General features: G+C 37.4%; 1 protein-coding gene across 2 annotated transcripts in view; it reads right to left on the bottom strand.

Moving 5' to 3' along the window:
* The window catches only part of PSME4 (proteasome activator subunit 4), a 70,099-nt gene that overhangs the window by 19,069 nt on the left and 32,410 nt on the right, over positions 1–18,620 (bottom strand). For both annotated transcript variants that reach the window (XM_074578631.1, XM_074578630.1), the window contains 12 exons: positions 18,321–18,478; positions 16,084–16,179; positions 6,241–6,296; positions 5,353–5,409; positions 5,108–5,163; positions 4,928–5,026; positions 4,362–4,424; positions 4,113–4,208; positions 3,147–3,278; positions 1,477–1,686; positions 619–755; positions 241–294 (listed from right to left, as the gene is read on the bottom strand). In XM_074578631.1, coding sequence (XP_074434732.1) covers positions 241–294; positions 619–755; positions 1,477–1,686; positions 3,147–3,278; positions 4,113–4,208; positions 4,362–4,424; positions 4,928–5,026; positions 5,108–5,163; positions 5,353–5,409; positions 6,241–6,296; positions 16,084–16,179; positions 18,321–18,478 — 1,214 coding nt within the window. The remainder of the gene's footprint in view (positions 1–240; positions 295–618; positions 756–1,476; positions 1,687–3,146; positions 3,279–4,112; positions 4,209–4,361; positions 4,425–4,927; positions 5,027–5,107; positions 5,164–5,352; positions 5,410–6,240; positions 6,297–16,083; positions 16,180–18,320; positions 18,479–18,620) is intronic.

The raw sequence follows: 18,620 nt of genomic DNA, 5'->3' as shown, positions 1-18,620 counted from the left end.
AAATGCACGAGGACCTCCAGAAATTCAATTCTTGCAGATACCTCTGCTAAAACTCTCCAAGAAGGTAGCCGCAATCCATTTTATGACAAACGGCTTTTGGACAACTGCTTCGAGGCTGAAAAAAATACCACTCAGTTCCGGTCATGCTAACTGCACTTCTTGATGCAAGTGACATTTATTCACGTAGCCACCTTCAATTAACCTCCCAAAAATTTCTCATGCGCAGAAAGGGAGACTTACAGATTTCTTTGTTCCACACAGTTCAGCAGCATGTTGACCAAATTTTCATAGTTTCTGAGGGAAAAAGAAGGAATCATCAACCAGACGCTACTGAGAGAATAATTTAAAAATAGAATAAAAGTTCCTCAACAAAAGGTGAGCGAAAGCAATACAGTAAATGCAACACAAACTCGGAGGACAAGGAAGAGGAGGAGAAAGGAAGGAAATATAAGCGTAGAGAAGAGGCTGCCAAGTCAGGAGAGAAGACACACCACAACAACCCTTGAACATTCTGAATTTGTTGAACTTAAGGTTTAGCTTTGCAATTTCGGATTGTTACATTTAATGTACAGTAAATACTAGGCAGTGCAAGCTTGTGTTAAGGGAACTTTAACTTACCGCAAAGCCTCAGCATTCTTTTCTTTCTGTCGCTGAATTCCTAACTGAATTTCTTCTGAACGAAGACCTGTGAAGTTTGAACTTGGATGTTCTGATTTTTGCAGCAAAACAGCTATCTCGGTGCATTTCTCTGGAACCTATTGGCAGAGAATGCAAAGATTTGGGACTGAGCAGCAATTTACAAGTTTTATTTATGTTTGTTTCTGATTCAAAATAAGGAGAGTTCAGAATAATATGAAGAGCGCAGAATTTCCCATCCACGTAAACAAATCCATGAAAAACTAGGGAAGACAGCTTTTGCGTTCACGCAGCAGAACTGTTTCTCCAAGTACACATTTTATTCTATTTTAAAATAAAAGTAAATGCAAACTTAAATATTAAAGTAAAGCATAAAAATTGTTTATAAAATAGTTTTATTAATTGGCACTCACGCTGAAAAATAAGTACCATGCCATTTAACCCACTGATTAGGCAAGAGGAAGCTGCATAACGAGTGCTGTGCGTTAGCACAGTGGGACAATATTACAAACACTTACAATGTTAATTTGATGACACTGTCCCACCAACACACATCGTCACACCTGATCAGCATGACTCATACTAATTCACACTGAAAGGCAACTCAAACTTCCTTTCTGTAACAGGCTTCCTTAGAGGTTAACGAAATGTTACAAATTCCAATGGTATTATAGGAAGCTCTGTGACTTCAGCCTCAAAAATACAAGTCTACAGTTCTCTGTCACAGAAGTTGGAATGCGATCAACATCGGAACGCTATCTCGAATAATATACACGTCTCAAGCAATCAAATGCTCTCAGAATCCAAGACATTATCCCCAAGTGGCAATATGTCACTTACTGCAAAATCCAATCCAATTGTTTCATACTGCCTATGGATTTTTTCTGCTAGGTCATCAAAGAGTCTAACTATGGATGGTTTTTCCAAGGACATAGCTTTGCTAAGCCCAGAAGAAACAATCGCTGGCCACGTCTGTGCAATACAATCCCAATCGTGAAGATTTGCCAAACATACTCCACTGTGATTTCCAAGAAGACAATATAAGGCACCCTGTAAAATGAAAGATTTCATTTTAGAAAGTTTAAGCATTGTTCATATATAAGTGACATCTATCTACATAAGCATGCACCCACATAGAATAAAAATTAACCTTCACATTACCAAATCATTAATATGTACCATAAACATTCAGCTATGCAGCCTCATTGTCAAAATACCAAAGATTTTTCACAGAATCCTCTTCGTGCTAAAGAACCCTTTTAAGGAGATTGGAAGCCCTGCCCATCCACAGAATGGCTGACTGATTTCTGAATTACATTATAAAAGGAGATTATTCAATGATTAAGTACCACTCCTGGCCTTTCTGTGAACTTATGTTTGGGCTGCAGGCAAATCATTTGGGTGTTAACTAGGCATCTGCAATGAAGCCGACTGAAGAGGATGTGGACATGACACAACAAACCAGTTAAAGTGACAGGTTATTGTGTGAGAAGTTGACAAGAGTTACAGGCAGTGAAACAAAGAGGGGCTGGATTTCACAGGTGATTACCGTGAGTTATATGAGAAATGGCCAAATTTCATAAGCAATTGGAAAGAAGTCTTGGGGACCTTTTGGAGAGCAGAGTCTTACAAGAACAACAGCACATCAGCAATATCATATAGGCTAAGACTAGTAGCAGTATCAGAAATACCAAATTCAGGTATGGTAGCAAATGCTTTAAGCGTAGCAAAACTGGAACCAATCATGAAAAAGTAACTAGGCGTGGGTTGCGTATCTGGGAGGAGAGGGATGGAGAAAGGGAGGTTCAAGGATGGCATTAAAAAATAATAATCGATAAACAAGAAAAGGGATACTGAGATATGCAAACAATGTAATCACATGCTGTCTGATAGTACATATCAGGCAGCTGGAGCACAATAATAAGCCATAGCTGTTTTTCTGACCATATGACAAGAGTCCAACTTGTCTCTGTGGCCAGGAGGACTGAGGGGGGTGCAGAGGAAGGAGGGGAGCATGATGCTTTTGAACACCTGGATGGATAGATTCCGTCCTGGCATCACCGCGTCAGCACCGTTTCCAGGCCCGGCAGCATCAGCAATTAACCACCACTTCATAAAATTTCACCTGATTTACTGTAGCTTCTTTGGGTGATGAACTTTTTGTCCAGTTCATGCTATTTTCTTATACTACTACAGAACTGCCTAATGAGTTTTACCACCTTGGACTATAACCTTTCAATTTCCATTTCATAATTTAAAAATAGATGTTAACATACATTGCTGTAATACCTGACCACACAATGAAATGAGGAACATCTATAAACACAAAATTTCTCTTGACAACTGATCTAGTCCAAATAATTCCTTACACTAGTCAAGCATAAGCTAACGTACCATGAAAATACCAGAGTCACACTGATAAACAAGCAAATCCCACTTTCACCATTAAAAATTCTCCTATAATAGCACTTTCAAGAGACAGACATGAAACAAAGTTAATGAGACAGTACTTTAAATTGCTTTTGAGTAACATCTTGCCGGTCTGGACGCAAGAATTCCAAAACCAAGGGAATGATATCTCTGCAACAAAAGTTGTACGTTCCCAGGGCTGTGAAGAATGCTTGCTGAGCTTTACTTCTGACCTGTGGGAAGAGAGACATTACTAGAAAGTCTTCCGAACCAAAAATATACTACCAAAACCAACATTCTTATCCATTTCAGTTACTCATGTGCAGAGTTTTACATGATGTGTTTGTGCACAGGACAAAGTTATTTGTAGAAGGTTGTAAATAGCTGCTTCCCCTCACCCTTGCTCTCAGTTTATAGAAAGCCTACTCCTTGCTTCTAGCATTTACTTGAGAACAGCTACCAAGTTAAAGAAAATTCTTTATGTTGCCAAAACCAGTCAATGTGTTTTTAAGATAATTTGAAGAGCAAACAACTAGCATAACAAATGCAGTTAGAACTTCAAAGAGCCTGCAGACACTGCGGATGGATCTGAATTTATATACACACACAGAGCTCCCACCAGGCAAACAGTTCAGAATCCAACTATCAGCACGCTTGTTTTGTATATTTTTAGAACTAGCATGCCATTGTAGCTACTTCCTAAAAGTAGACTTAGCATTCCAAAGAGCGTCATGAATCATATCATCACATCTAAAAAACCTCAAACTGGTATATTTGTATTAAATTTTTTAATTGAATTATTGTTTTTAGAAGCCTAGAGTAAAGCCCCTCAAAGATTTAAAATTTGTAACCTAAGTTGGCAGCCTCTCCACCCAGTTCAGTTTCTTATTTAACAAAGGGGCTTAAAGCAAAAACTATGCCAAAATTAGCAACTAATTTAAGTGAAATAAGTAAATATTTCACGTTGCCATGGAAATAAATTGAAAAGCGAAGATCTCAAAAACCTAACTTGAAGAGATCAACACACAAATTCTATACATTTCAGTTTAAAAGGGATTTTTCCTTACCTGACCGTATGAACTTGTGGACAAACACAAAAGATCTCTGATCATCTCCTGGTGGGAAGTTTTATATTCACAGCCTTCCATTGTTAGTGTTCTCAGCTAAATTGCACAGAAAACACAAAAACCAGATTGTTTTTACATTTCACATATGTAAGAGAAACACTAGTGCAGGATTATGGCATCTTTTGCTAAATGACAACATAACAAATCAGCTTTTCAAGGAGTCAGTGAAGATTTAAGTGAAAGTATTACCTCATGCTGCAACATAACTCTGTCAATCAGCAAAGCTCTGATATGCTGCTTCTTTCCTTGAAGCTGTAAACAAATCCATAATTTGGTTTAGATTTCAGCATTCGTATTGGCAATCTGCACTGACTGAACTCCCCATGTACTCTTTTTCTTCTAGAAATAGGCAAATTTCATGTAGAAATTCTTCTTGGCAGACAACTTGGATTATTTGTGCACTGGTAAAGTTTTTAATTTGCCTATTACTCTGTAAGCAAAAGGAAGGTCTTGCCACAGGAATTTCTGAGTTAACAAGGACCACAACGGAGCATCATGACAAATCTCAGACTTTGGTCCAAGGATGTATGCAAACTGAGGGTTACTACAAATCAGAAATGTCAAGTTATTTACTCATAGGACTTCCAAATAAAGGTACAAAAGCACTGCAAAACAATATTATTATCAAGGAATTAGATTTCAAAATTATGAAAACTGATTAGGACAGTAAAGAAAATTAAAAAAAAAAAAGTCTTTCTGAACATTAGGAACTATTTCCACCCTTCACCGAAGCTTTACAGGGAAAAATCACTGACCCTGTTCTCCATTGATTTTTTCACTAGAGTAAAGCTTTTCCACCGTGAATCAAACTCATGCTTGTGAGACCCTTGGAACTGTAAAACATCACTAATAATCTGTAGAAAGAAAAAGATGACAAAGAGTGATCATTTTGCAAAACAAAATATTGTCTTAAGTATCACAAGTTGTAAGTATACCTTTATTATTAGAAATAAAGACTTGGTATCATCTTCTGAATTATCAAGTATATAGCCTGCAATTGGAAGAAAAATAACTTATTATCACACAGGGAAAGAGCTTTAAAAATTAACAATAGTTTTATTTCTACAAAGCTTATATTTAAGAATTATAGGCAAAGTAAACAAAACAAGTTTCTCATCTATAAGATTATACTTAAAAGCACAACACAGTACTTTTTAGACAGAGGAGTGGTTAAACTTACGCAGCAACTTCCTTGTAACCCTTGCAATTGTTTCTCGATAATTCTCTCTTGATAAATCTACAAAAAAACCCCAACATTTTCTCTTTATTATACAATAGCATAAAAAGCAATTTATAGAGAAGAAAAACCAGTGGGACGCCAGAGGAGACTACTCAGAAATGGCAGTATGGACTATTATAAAAACAACCACCTTGTTATATCTAAGGACACCACTCTCATAGGGCCTGCGTTTGTTCATCAAGCCAACAGTATGGTTTTTCATAGGTACATAAACTTCATCTGCTCTGACAGTTAGGTTCATTTCTAATCACAGATTGAGGCAGAGTATTTAGCATATGAAAAATGAGTAACACATTAAGCAGGACAAAAACCAAATCAACAGAATACAAATTTTACGTATCAGGTGATCAAGCCAGTAAAAGACTGGGGACTTACTCCCCTTCAATACATGGAGGGGAACAGACATTCCTGATCTAAACGACAAAAAATGCAGAAGCAAGAAGGATCAATGATACAACATAGCCTTTAGCAGTTTATGCCTTGATTCCTTCTGTCTCTCAAGTGCAGTCCTTGGGTGATGGGCCTTGCTTCCAGCACCTCTCATCTATGTGGAAATACGTGGGTCCAACCATTCTGACCTGGGGGTTGGATCTGAGCTCCCGTTCCCAGCTATATTACTGCAGCACGTTTGTACCTTGCATACCATCGCTGAAGATGAAACAGTGTGTACTCAAGAACTTCTGTGTTGGCCAGAAAAGCCCATTTAATATAAAGAGAAGAGTCAAAATTATGGTCTCAAAAAGAACCTACTGCTTTTATAGCAGGAAAAAAAAAAAAGAATGAAAACAACACTTACAACCTGTCCAAACAGAATTAGGATCTACTTACCATATTCAACACCAGTGTACAGTTTTGTCTCTTCCAAAGACACCAGACTTGGGACTCTGCATGAAAACAAACCAAGTATTACTACACATTATGGAAATCATTGACTATGTGAATTTAATTGACATTTAATTTCATGCCAGTAGTGCCAAAGTTGTTTGGATTTACTAATAGTATGCCTCACTTCTAATATTTATAAATCAATCATACTTATTGGTCAGATTGTTTGTCAGAGCCAAGTTCACCGTAAGGACACCACCTTGAACACAGAATCTTGATTTCTCATTTAATGGTACCTCATCAGTTCTATTAAACAGCCTGAAATCCGGTCTCACTGTCAAACCTATGAACTCACTCATCAAAACAAGCATGGCTCCTAGTCGCCTTAGTCTAGGAAGGACAGGGGAATTCGACTGCTGAGGCAGAATCCTTTCCTGACCAGTTAAGCTGATGAAGCTTTTCTGACTTTGATCCTTTCTTTTTATAGAGAAAAGAAATGTACCCGTTATCTACAGAAGTCATACGTATTGCTATATGAAGTTCACTATTAATAACCATATCAAAAAATAAAGCCGTGCTTCTTCCAGGATTTGGGTCAAACATATCTATTCAAAATATTTTTTTAGAAGTGAATTCTTAGTCTTTGTGGATTTGCTTTTATGTAATCATGCACAAAAATACAGACTGCAATATCACATGTCAATGAATTCAGAAGACAATCTAGGAACATATCCTACATACACTTGGGGGTTCTGTGGTTTTTGGATTTTTTTTTCATTTTATTTTGGTTTGATTGTATGTTGGTTTTGAGATTTTTTTTTTAAACCTACAATCTCACCCCTAAAAATTAAGGTAGACAAATCAAGCTTTCAAGGACAAAATACGCCAGTGTATTATATTAAACAAATAGCATCAACAAGTAATCACTATAAAAATAATCTTCACATAAAATTGCATTGACAGCATAATCAGAACAAACAAAGCTAAGTGAAGCAATGTGAATTTACTCCTATTATAAATGCTAAATAACACACCAGAAAACACTATAGATTCTATATCTGAACATGAGGCATGAGATACTAAAATAAACTTTCAGATTTCAGGCAATGTCAAACTTCTATCTGTCAGAACCAAAAATAAGGGTCATGTTCCTCCTGTAAAAATGAACACATTAAAACACGAGCGCTACAATTATTGTGCCATTTAGATGAAGGAAAAAAAACTTGCAAACAAAAATTAGGTAAACTGACTTTGCAACCCTTGTAACAGTCACATCTGCGTTGACAAAAATCAAACCGAAATGTCTTTTTCTTAATTGATTTAGACATCAAGAAGTCAAGTCTTAACTTAATTTTCCTCATATTTCTGGTAGCAGTAGGTTAACTTGAAAATAAGCCATTCCAAAAGTCTTCCCACTTTTTTTGCCCAAAAATACTCAGCACTGGCATAGGTGCTTAAGCTATAACTTGGCCACCAATACAATTTTCAAAATATTCAACACCAATCCAGTACTTTGGTTCTGAATAAATAAATAAAGAGTTTTTACGGTCTCACACACTCGCTCTTTTAGAATAATCTCCATGACTGATTTCAAAAGTGTTTGCTATGTATTTCTCCCAGATCAGATCTTTCCAATTGGGAAGATACAAAGAGGTGATATTTTTGGAATTAACATCGGGGGGGGGGGGGGGGGGGGGGGGGGGGAGGGAAGTGGGGAGGAAGGGGGTGAAAGTGTGAACCTCCCTACCCCAAATACTATTACGTCTTAAAAAAAGAAAGTAACAGACAAATCCAACAACCTCAGGCAGCTAGACATTAAGGAATTGCTCTTTTTTTTTTTTTTTGGTACAGTATGCTGGATATGTTGACAGGTAAATGAGCTTGTATTATATTTTAATGTATTTTTACCCTACAACATTTTCCCCTGATATAAATTAAATACACTAATTAAGTTCGCATAAGGTTTTCCTACCTATGAGACAAGGAAAATTAAAGTGCAATTTCCCCGGTTTTCCCTCAGATAGTCTGCAGAAAGATTACAAATCTTTGTGCTTCTTCTCCACTCTGAACAAAACGCGTTCAACTGTTCTTTACCAGCTAACCAAGTTCCAAACGAAATCTCTACTATTTAAAACAAGGCAAAAACAACACTCCAAGCTCTCTCTACACTTCAGCTTCCTGAGGAAACCAGGCATAACAACTGAACGCATAGTATAGAGCAATCAAGAACTCGCCTGGTATAGTCCTTACATTCACCGCGACATTACTCCACAGGCAGAATCATTTATTTCAGCAAGGCTACTAACAGGATGAAAATATATTTAAAATCCAACAAAGTTTTACAGTTGGCCCACAAACTAAGATTCATGCTAGTAATATTCAGCATAGTAAGTGTCAGACACTAAGCCAGAGAAAAATCTGTTTTACTTCGTACACACAAAAGGAAGGAGGCATAAAACATTTTTCTTAACTTCAGCCAATACTTATATAGCAAGACTCTTCACAGCAAGGCTTCATACAATGTACAAATAATACTGTGCTTCATTCTGTATCAACAGTTTTCAACAAAAAATCAAGAAGAAAACTTAAGAACAAAGAGTATCCAAAATTATAGCTCAAACAGAAATCCCAATTAAACAGAACTTCGAAGACTTCACTCCCTTATTTGCCACAGTACAAAAACTAAAGCACGTTTATTTGCGAAAACCTGACGCACTATGTTTTTCAACTTCCCGACGTTTTACAGAGCACTTTATTCAAGTCTCCGTGTATATATTGCTCAGTATATAAGTACAGTTCAGCAATGAGACACGGCTTTTCAGAAAGAAATAACTTTTAGCATCACTCCACTGAACCAACTGCGGAAGAATTTTTTTCTAATTGCAAAAAAACCCCCATGCCATGTTAAGGACTACATCAAGGGCTGCAGCAACCTATTTTGACATGTAAGATTAAGAGACAACAGTCGGAAGGTGAACAAGGACAAAACAGGGTTACTCACCGTGGAGGAGTAACTGTTTCCTTTTCTGTGTGCAGCTCCCCCAGCAGAGCTGGGAAGTTTCCTGGAGATGCCAAGAGAGGTTAGCTAGCCCTGCCCCTCAGCATACGATATCACATCCTTACACAGTTAAAAGAAGTGGTCTTATCCTTGACCTGTAGACTGAGCATCTTCAGTGAAAGAACATTAAGAAAGCTCCTACCAATGTCTGTAGCTAGAGTAGAGAAATACGGCATCCTAACCGCTGTATTTAAGAAAAAGACAAAAAATAGATGTTCTCTGAGTAACCCTGTTTTTACTTCCCTAAATGAGCTGCTTAAGCGTTACCTCGTTAATAAGTAGACTGCAAGGAAGGGAAGGGGAACTCAACTGAACATCAGTGAAAGATTTCTCAATCTCAGAGAGCTTTATACTGTCTGCATTTGAAATAATCCTTATTTGCACACCATTGCAGTCATCATAACAAAAGGACATTGATATCACTTACAATTACAGTGGCCCCTTAAGAAAAAGGGTAGACAGAAGCATCATGTATACCTGCACCCATCTTGCGTGGCACAGCAACTATTACACTGTGTTTCTGCAGGTGCAGAAAAAACTGTGTATTCATTTTTTCCCCCAATTAAGTCAGGGTAACTCCCCACAGCCCTGAGTCTCTGGCTTTGAACACCTTAATTCAGCCACAAAAAACTACCGCTGTCATAAAGGATTGCTCCTCACAACCTCTGGCAACCTCCTCAACTCTTCTTTTCCCTTCCCCTTGTAACTATCCATTTTGCATTAGAAAAGTAATTCACAGAACACAGCTGAAATCAATGGCTCCTCTGCCACGAAGAACACTATGTGGAATAATAATATAAACACACACTATTGAGTCATGCAATAGTCTTCTATTAATTTGTTATTCAGGGCACATCAGAAGAGAATTCATTCATCCTCCAAAAAAGATGAAGTTTAATTCCTTCCTACTTACAGGCTAAAAATAAAAAGTCACCAGCAGGTGACATTTATTAAAGTTCTATCTGCTACTGAAATACAACTATTTTTTTTAAATTCTGACAAATTTCACTTTTGCAGTTTATTTGTGCATGGATTGTGCACAAATTTCTTTTCTACTGAATTGCCTCTCTCTTCCCTAAACACCTACTCATGTATGAAACATTCACAGTAACCCTAAGCATTTAAAATTGCTATTTTCAGAAGGATATAAATTATTTAAATCATTCAGGTAAAACACACATGGGAATTTTGTTCCCAAAACTGGGAAGAAAATAAAAATTGCAAAGTACACATAAGAACTGCTTGGTCTCCAAAAAAGTTGTAGCACTGTGAAACCTAAACCTTTTGTGCTCAAGCTCACTAAACGAGGAAATCACTCTTTAAGCACTTCACAGCAGCTATGCTGACATGTATACTGAGTTTGTGTACGTACACACACACGCGGAGTGTATACTTTTGGGTATACTGAGCATACCCAAGTCAAGTGTTGGTCAATTTAACAATGTGTTTTCTGTACCAAATATATCACCTTTCCATTCAGAGACTACCAGTCATCAAAAGATAAAAAAAAAGGAATAAGAGAAACTAATGAATCAACATGAAAACATTAACCTAGATTGACAGGAGATTCAAGGTTTGTGCCAATGTACACACTTGTAGATAAACAGAAGTTCTGAAACCTTTACTCTAACCAGTATTTATTAAGCCGTGAAAATAAGGGCACAATTTGACCCTAACAAGGAAAGCATACCAGACGAACGCTGGGGAATTTTATTCAGTTTCAGTTTTATCAAACAATAAATAAAAATTAAATAAAGAAGAAACCAACACAAAAACTTTGTATATTAACTATTCAAGAAGCAAATCTATTTGCAATAGCTAATAAATAAAATGACACAAACTGCTGAGACATAAGCCAGACTATTTTTGACAAGGAGAGATGAAGAAAGACATTTTAAAATCATTGGGTACTCTCAGGTATTTGACACTGAGGAACAAAAAAAAAAAGCCACCTTTAAAAGTCCATAGAAATGGACTAAGCAACTTCTCACAAAACTTTTAAAGATTAAAAGTTTCTGTAAGTGAACAGTGCAATAGACTTTTAAGCATTATTTCCATGCAATGATGCTGATGAACTGCAATACACTGTCTGTAATAAAACAAAACAGAATCCTGGGTTAAAAGTACTAGTACCATAAAACGTAGTAGTCTCCACACTACTGGAGAGGCCTTATATTTGCAACAGCTCTATTTTCCTACTGTAGAAGTAACTTCAACAGGATTATAGCAACAACAAAACACCAAGCAGCAAACAGCTACTATGGTAGCGAAAAGCAGTCTCATGCATCGATCTCTACAATTTATTTTAAAGCAGAAAGGTTTAGAACTTCAATCCAGATTCACTCGTTTTCCCTCTCAAAACAGTACTTACAACTTTTGTTATAGTCTCATCCCTCTAGAAGACTACCATGTTTGTGTAATACCGTGATTTAAAATGCATCCATCCATCCAAAAAAACCCAAACCTCGCATCTGAAGCATGGGAGTTTTATGCAACAACATAGGTCAACTATGACAACCAAAAATGAAATAAGCATTTGGCCAGCTTGTGATATCTGTGGCATACAGTCAATATATAATTTTCATAATTATTTTTCCCCTATTACTTAGGCAAAAAAAATCCTACTTCCTCCCTCAGTCAAGTCATCTTGCTTCGTCACTGTTATGACTGAGTCACTTAAATTCACGATCAAAGCAGGTACAGTGGTTTCATGCAGTTACATCCTGCTCCTAACGAAGTGAGCAGCCTTTCTCCCTTGCTCCTGCCACTGCCTTCCCCTGCCTGTCACCCCAAGCAAGGTTGCAAACAGACCCCCAAAACAATGTTGGCGAATATTTGGGTAGCTTTCAATTATCAAACAGAAAAATACACCTCCTGTGTTTGGGGAAAAGTATCTTGGTGGCAGGAGCAGCCTGCAGGCAGGTAAGAGTTCACAGTACTAACTGAACCATCATATCTAGCTCACCATCCCAACACACACACAGTTTTGAAGTTCATTCTACCCACATATTTCTTTTGCTGAGGTTCAAATTACATAGCTCCAGGCTCTCCCCCATCTACATGGCTTTCCTTTCATTCAGTGAGCAGGCTAGAGGATTATGAAGGAACAAATACTCATTATCTGGCTTTCTTAGCAAGAATCTTCAGGTATCCTTAACCATCAAGATGAAGGAAAATCTAGCAGTTACGCCTACTCAGTTCTACTTTACAGTCAGCACATATAACAACACCGTACTACGTGGTGTGTGATCAGCTATGGTTCATTGGAGTTAAGTGGCGTAGGAGGTATCTGACAAGAAAACTCCTGTGCCAGTTTGTTTTAGAACTACACGTAAAAAAATTTAAACTTAAACGCATCAAGCCATTTACCAACACCTGCATTCAGAAATATTCTTATATTGCCATGTTAGGACACTGAATGTCATCACCACTAGAGGTGGTTAGATTCACTAACTGTGAATACACAGTACTTAAAATAAGGGCATTCTGGGTAAGTGACTTACTCACTGTCAAATAAATTTCAAATCTGAGTGCTTTATGTGCATTCCCAATATATCTAATGGGAACAGGCTTGGGAATGGGAACTGGTGTCTTATCAAAAAAAAAAAAATTCCCAGGAACTCCCGACACAATAACCATTATGATCAAACTTTTTTTCCCTGTTTTAATAGCAAGTTCATCAAAAGACACCTCCTACATTCAAAACCGGATATAATTTTATGGATATATGGGATAGAAAACAGTATTGACAGGAACCTGTTTAATAGTGCTTTAGAAATCAAAAGATAGCTCCCTCATCACAAATATTCCAGTTACTTCTTGGGGAAAAAAGAAGAGGGAATAAGGCAGCAGAGAGGACATCTTCCTTCGTGGTACCATTCCCTTCTGTGACCCTTGCTTACATACAGTAACCCATTAAAACAGAATATTAATCTCATAAGAAGCAACGTTAGAATGAACATCATCTGTCCTGGATGGATCAACTCCGCCTAATCTCTCAGGATGCTAAATTGATATTGACCTTTGTAACTGTTCTTGCTAAGTAAGTTGAATAAACTGACACGGATCTAACATTTAATTGATACGAAGTGCAACAGGATCTCTTTAAGTATTTAGTCCACCTTACTAGGCCAAACTAAAACCCACTGCGCACAAATTCACTCTGCTTCCCTCAGACTGTCTCCTTCATTAAAAATCCATGTTCCGTTTCTGATAATTCAAATCACACAAAGAATAAGAACTAAAGTTTACTTAAAATTCATTCAAGTTTGGCGGGCAAATTCCGGAGTCCTGTGTAAAGTCACTGAAAAGATAAATTGCTTTAACTGTTTTTAAAAAGCCTTAATGTAAACGTAAAGTTTGGATGCAAGACGTTCTTCATGGTGGGCAGAAGATATTTCATCAATATGCACAGTCTGTCCAAAACCAGGTAATGATGGATTCTGAAGCTCTGCAGACATTTAGCAGAATGAACTATTGAGTTCCAATATGATGAGAAAAGTCTGATTTTGATTTCTTCAGTAACAAATTGATTTCAGCATGGTTTCATGTAAAGTGTCGGAATTTAATAAGGCAGCACTAACAGAATGAAGCAAATCTGCCATGAAATATACAAGTGACTCAGAAGTTGATTATAATCTAACATCTTAATTTGTACATTGGGAATTTACAGACCTTGCCCAATAACATAAAAAGATAACTCTGAACACCCCACACCAAAACAAAACCAGAGCATCAAGAAGAGTGTGGCCAGCATGTCAACGGAGGTCATCCTCCGTCTCTACTCTGCCCTGGTGAGGCCGCACCTGGAGTACCGTGTCCAGTTTGGGGCTCCCCGGTTCAAGAAGGACAGGGAACTGCTGGAGAGGGGACAGCAAAGGGCTACCAAGATGAGGAGGGGACTGGAAGACCTCTCTTATGAAGAAAGGCTGAGGGATTTGGGTCTCTTCAGTCTGGAAAAAAGACGGCTGAGGAGGGACCTTATCAACACTTGTAAATACTTCAAGGGTGGGTGTCAGGAGGATGGGGCCAGGCTCTTTTCAGTGGGGCCCAGGGACAGGACAAGAGGTAATGGGCACAAACTTGAGCATAGGAAGTTCCACCTAAACATGAGGAGGAACTTCTTTACTTTGAGGGCAGCAGAGCATTGGAACAGGCTGCCCAGAGAGGTGGTGGAGTCTCCTGCTCTGCAGACATCCAAAACCCGCCTGGACGCGTTCCTATGCAACCTGCTGTAGGTGACCCTGCTCTGGCAGGGGGGCTGAACTAGATGGTCTCCAGAGGTCCCTTCCAATCCCTATTATTCTGCGATTCTGTGACTGCCTACATGTACACAGTCTAATGACAGCTGCAATTCACTTCTCCATAGCTGGTGAGGTTCCTTCTTCTGCCAAATGAAGCTTCCATTATTGACAGTCAGATAGCCTAAACAAGGGTACAAAACTACTTACTCTTACACAGGTGTTTCTTCCTTTAATAGATTACCATAGCTACAACAGATTTGTAGCCCTGTATTTTGAAGTTCAAGGCATCTCCTTTGAAGGACCAACACCAGAAACTCTGTCCCTGAACCCATGAACCACATGAACTGCCAGTGTCTAGTGACTGCTGCCTAATGGATGCCAGGGCAGGATTCAGACAGAATCAAGAAGCGATGCTAACATGGTCCCACATTTTCCAATATGGACCAGCAGCACATTGCTGGTATAGGAACAGTCAATGCCTCCTGCAAACTGTTGGAGTCCTTATTTTAGAAGACAGTCATAGTCAGCCTGAATGCCCTGCACTGCCTCTAACTAAAAGATTACTTCCTTTTACCCAATGGTAAAAGATGGCCTCTTCAAAGCTCTCCAGCTTAACAAATATCTTAACATACACTGAAGAGGAGCCTCCCCCACTGTACAAGAAGCTCTCAGAAGCTAAGCACCTGAAGTAATGTGTCTGAGATTATCAATGTTCCTTGGCACTTTTAGTAGCTGGCACTTGGGGAAAAATATCACAGCAACAACTTCATAGTCACCAAATACAGACTCCGGCCATAAGCTTAATTGAAACCCTCTGTATTTTAAACATGATATATAACAAGAATACTGAGATCAAACTCATAATTGCCTCTGATGTTAATATTTCAACATACTTTCTTAAAGAAGTCAAAGCTAAAAGTAGCAACCCCATCTATTCAAAAATAGTCTGTTTTAAAGCCTGAACTACCGTAATGTGAAAGTTCCTATTACTTCCAAATGAAAGTTTACTCAAGTGTTTTTGCTAGAGTTTTACTGTATGCCAGCAGCAGTAGCCAGGTTCTGCTGTGACATTATTCACAGGGGTCTGAGCATTCAAACAGGATTTACTTCCTGTTTTATTAGGAGAAAACAGCCAGCAAGAAGTTAAGTTCAGAATGTTTATGACTTTATTTATTTGGCATGACGGGAACATTAGAAAGACAGAATGCACTATGGTTTGAACGCTTCTTTTAGAGGAGGGGAAACACATAAATAAATGTCTAGCTTCCATTTCCTTTACATAAAGTCGCATCAGCAATGCAGTGCCATCACCTACCTTTTTTAGACATTTTCAGTCTTGCACGAAAAATATCACTTATTCTTTCACGTTTTAAGTACTCAAGTGTTTCTGTAAGTCACTATTTCAAGTTTCTGTATCCTTATACTACTGTGAGAGTTCCTTAAAAATAGTCACTAGAAGCAGATGTGTGATAATAGCAATAAGCACTAAAAAGCAGTATGAATATAATTGCTAAGAATGTTTGTGATATAATAAATTTTACTTACAGATGAGCCACCCTTTCTCCTTTTAGAGGAGGCAGAATGTTCCCAGAACCAATCAAGCAGTTGTGCACGATAGCAAGGCACTGCTGCACATCATCTCTTAAACAAAGAAGAAAACCAGATTACTTATCTGTTAAATGCTTGAAAAATACAAGTGATAAACCATATATTTTGGTGAAGTTTTATAAAAGCCCTTTTCTTTAGCTATATCACTTCTAAACACAAGAGGGAGCATTACAGAAATCAATCACTTTTTGATTTTTGATCCAACCTAATTCTATTACAGAACTCCAGCATTCGACTTTGCTTTCTGAAAAATTTGTTTTGGAGATTTTTTGAGATTTCACATTCGGAAACAGAAGGAAATATCAGTATAACGAGATAAACTGATCTCAAAACAGATAGCTTTACCCCAAAAACTAGAAGAATTTTATCTGAATCTCAGATAAAACCCATGAAATCACTCTCCATCCCAAGGCCAAGAAAAGTCCTTCCCATCATGAGCAAGACGAGTGAATATTTTCTTTATGAGCGAGTATTTTACACTCTGAAGACAAATTACAATGCAAGAATGTGAACAACTTTTTTCTGTGTTATTTTAAAGAATTAAGGAATTCTTTCTAAAGCTGTGTCATATAAAGTAGTAGCATTTAGCATACAGTTACAAATTTTGCCCTTTGTTTTCATCTTTGTGATAAGCAGCTCTGATTTGTAAAATAATTCCTTTCAGCCCTAACTGAAGAGCTCTTAATATTTGTGCATTACTGATCAACTCTCTAAAAACATGGGTTCAAAGGCTGTTAGAATTTTTTATTTTATCTTTTGTAATAGAAAAATCTTACTCTGAAGCTCCTAAATACATAAAAAATGCTTGATTTCCAATTATTACTTGGTAGAATACTGAGGGAAAAAAAAAAAAAAAAAAAAAAAGAAATTTGTCAAGAATTCAAGCTCCAGAAATATTGCAATTCAAAGCAAGAGTGGGCTCACCTAGTATCCCATTTATTCACACCTGTTACTCCTTCAGCAACTAATCATATTCTCTACTCTGGCAGCTTTGCCAGCTTGCATAACAATTTCATTTGCAATTCCTGCACTTGGCTATATTCTCCCAAATGACCACTGTTTATTTGTATTAAATAGCACAGTGAAGCCTTGACCAAATCAAAGTCCATTTCAGCTATAAATTAACTGCTTTACATACCGAGTATCAAACAGAAAACACCAAAAGAAACATATAAATAAACTTAAGAAGTAACTTACAAAGAATTAAGTAGGAAGTATATCCTAGTCTAAACATACTTTCTGGTTGCAGTTTGGTGGCATTGGTTTGTCAAGCATGTGTTGTCCTTTTCAGATTAAAAAAGTGTGGTAACTTCATAAGACAGAAAATCATTTAGGAGTCTGACACACCATGCCCCGATCCACGTAGGGCAGTACTTTAACGCATGAGGTATAACATCACATGCTATGAACATCAATTGAAGTATATATAGCTTCAAGGACATGAAGGTTTAACAGAAGAAATAAAGAATGTTTGAGATTTAATGCTCGTAAACAGCTTTAGCTATTTGACACTTGTAAATGCTTTAGCACATACTAAACTCATAATTATCTTGTGCTTAGGAAACTATCCTTATGAAGCCACAGTTTCACACAAACAGAGTTTAACAAGATTGCGCAATGGTATTCTTGTCTCCGTTCCTGTTTGTTATGCCACTGACTCTGCATTACCTCCTCAGTTTCAACACTGTTACTTTTTGCAGGGACACACTATGTACTGAATCCATTTACTTACAGGAAGGAAAGGGAGACAGACAGATTTCCAAGCGAAATCCGTTCTGTGTTCCACTTCACAGCTTAGGAACACAAACGGTTGTGTCAAAATAACAAGATAAAAGTCTAGAGTTTTTTTATTGCTGACTACAGTTAAATGGAAACACAACTTGTGGTATGTATTTAAAAAAAATTCTGTGACAGAAAAGTCTTTATACCAGCATAAAGCGTCTTAAGACTTTTTTTTTTTTAAAGAGTGTTTCTGTTCAAACTAATGTGTTATCTGTTTTATGAAATGCACTTTCAAGCTACAGGTACTCTTAAAAGTTAAAAATCTTGGAAGCCTTGGAATAACGTAAGAGACAGTGTAACATTATAATATTTTACTCCTTATTGGCAACAGCTACTTAAAACAGACATAACTGGACAAATACACCTTCTCTGTATTATGTATCACCACGAACCTGGACATTTCTAGTTTTCCAATTGCATAGTGCTCTAGTCTGGTGAGCTCAGGCTGAAGAAAAGTATCCAGCAAATAAAAAGCGAAGTTTATTTCCTCAGATGAAGGAACATGCCACTGGATGTCCAAGTTCCACAGGTCACCTGGTTTACCCCAGTCCTATAGTAAATATAGACATTTCTTATTAATCAAACTATGAAGCAAACTGTCTTTTTAAAAATTAGCATTTATGATTACTAAAAAAACCCAAACACATGAACTAGCTACTGCTGTAAAGCTGTTATCCTGACAAATGCAGGAA

Source organism: Larus michahellis, chromosome 3, assembly GCF_964199755.1.
Source record: "Larus michahellis chromosome 3, bLarMic1.1, whole genome shotgun sequence".
Classification (NCBI taxonomy): Eukaryota; Metazoa; Chordata; class Aves; order Charadriiformes; family Laridae; genus Larus; species Larus michahellis.
The sequence above is the reverse complement of the archived record's forward strand: the minus strand, read 5'-3'. Positions and strand labels throughout refer to the sequence as shown.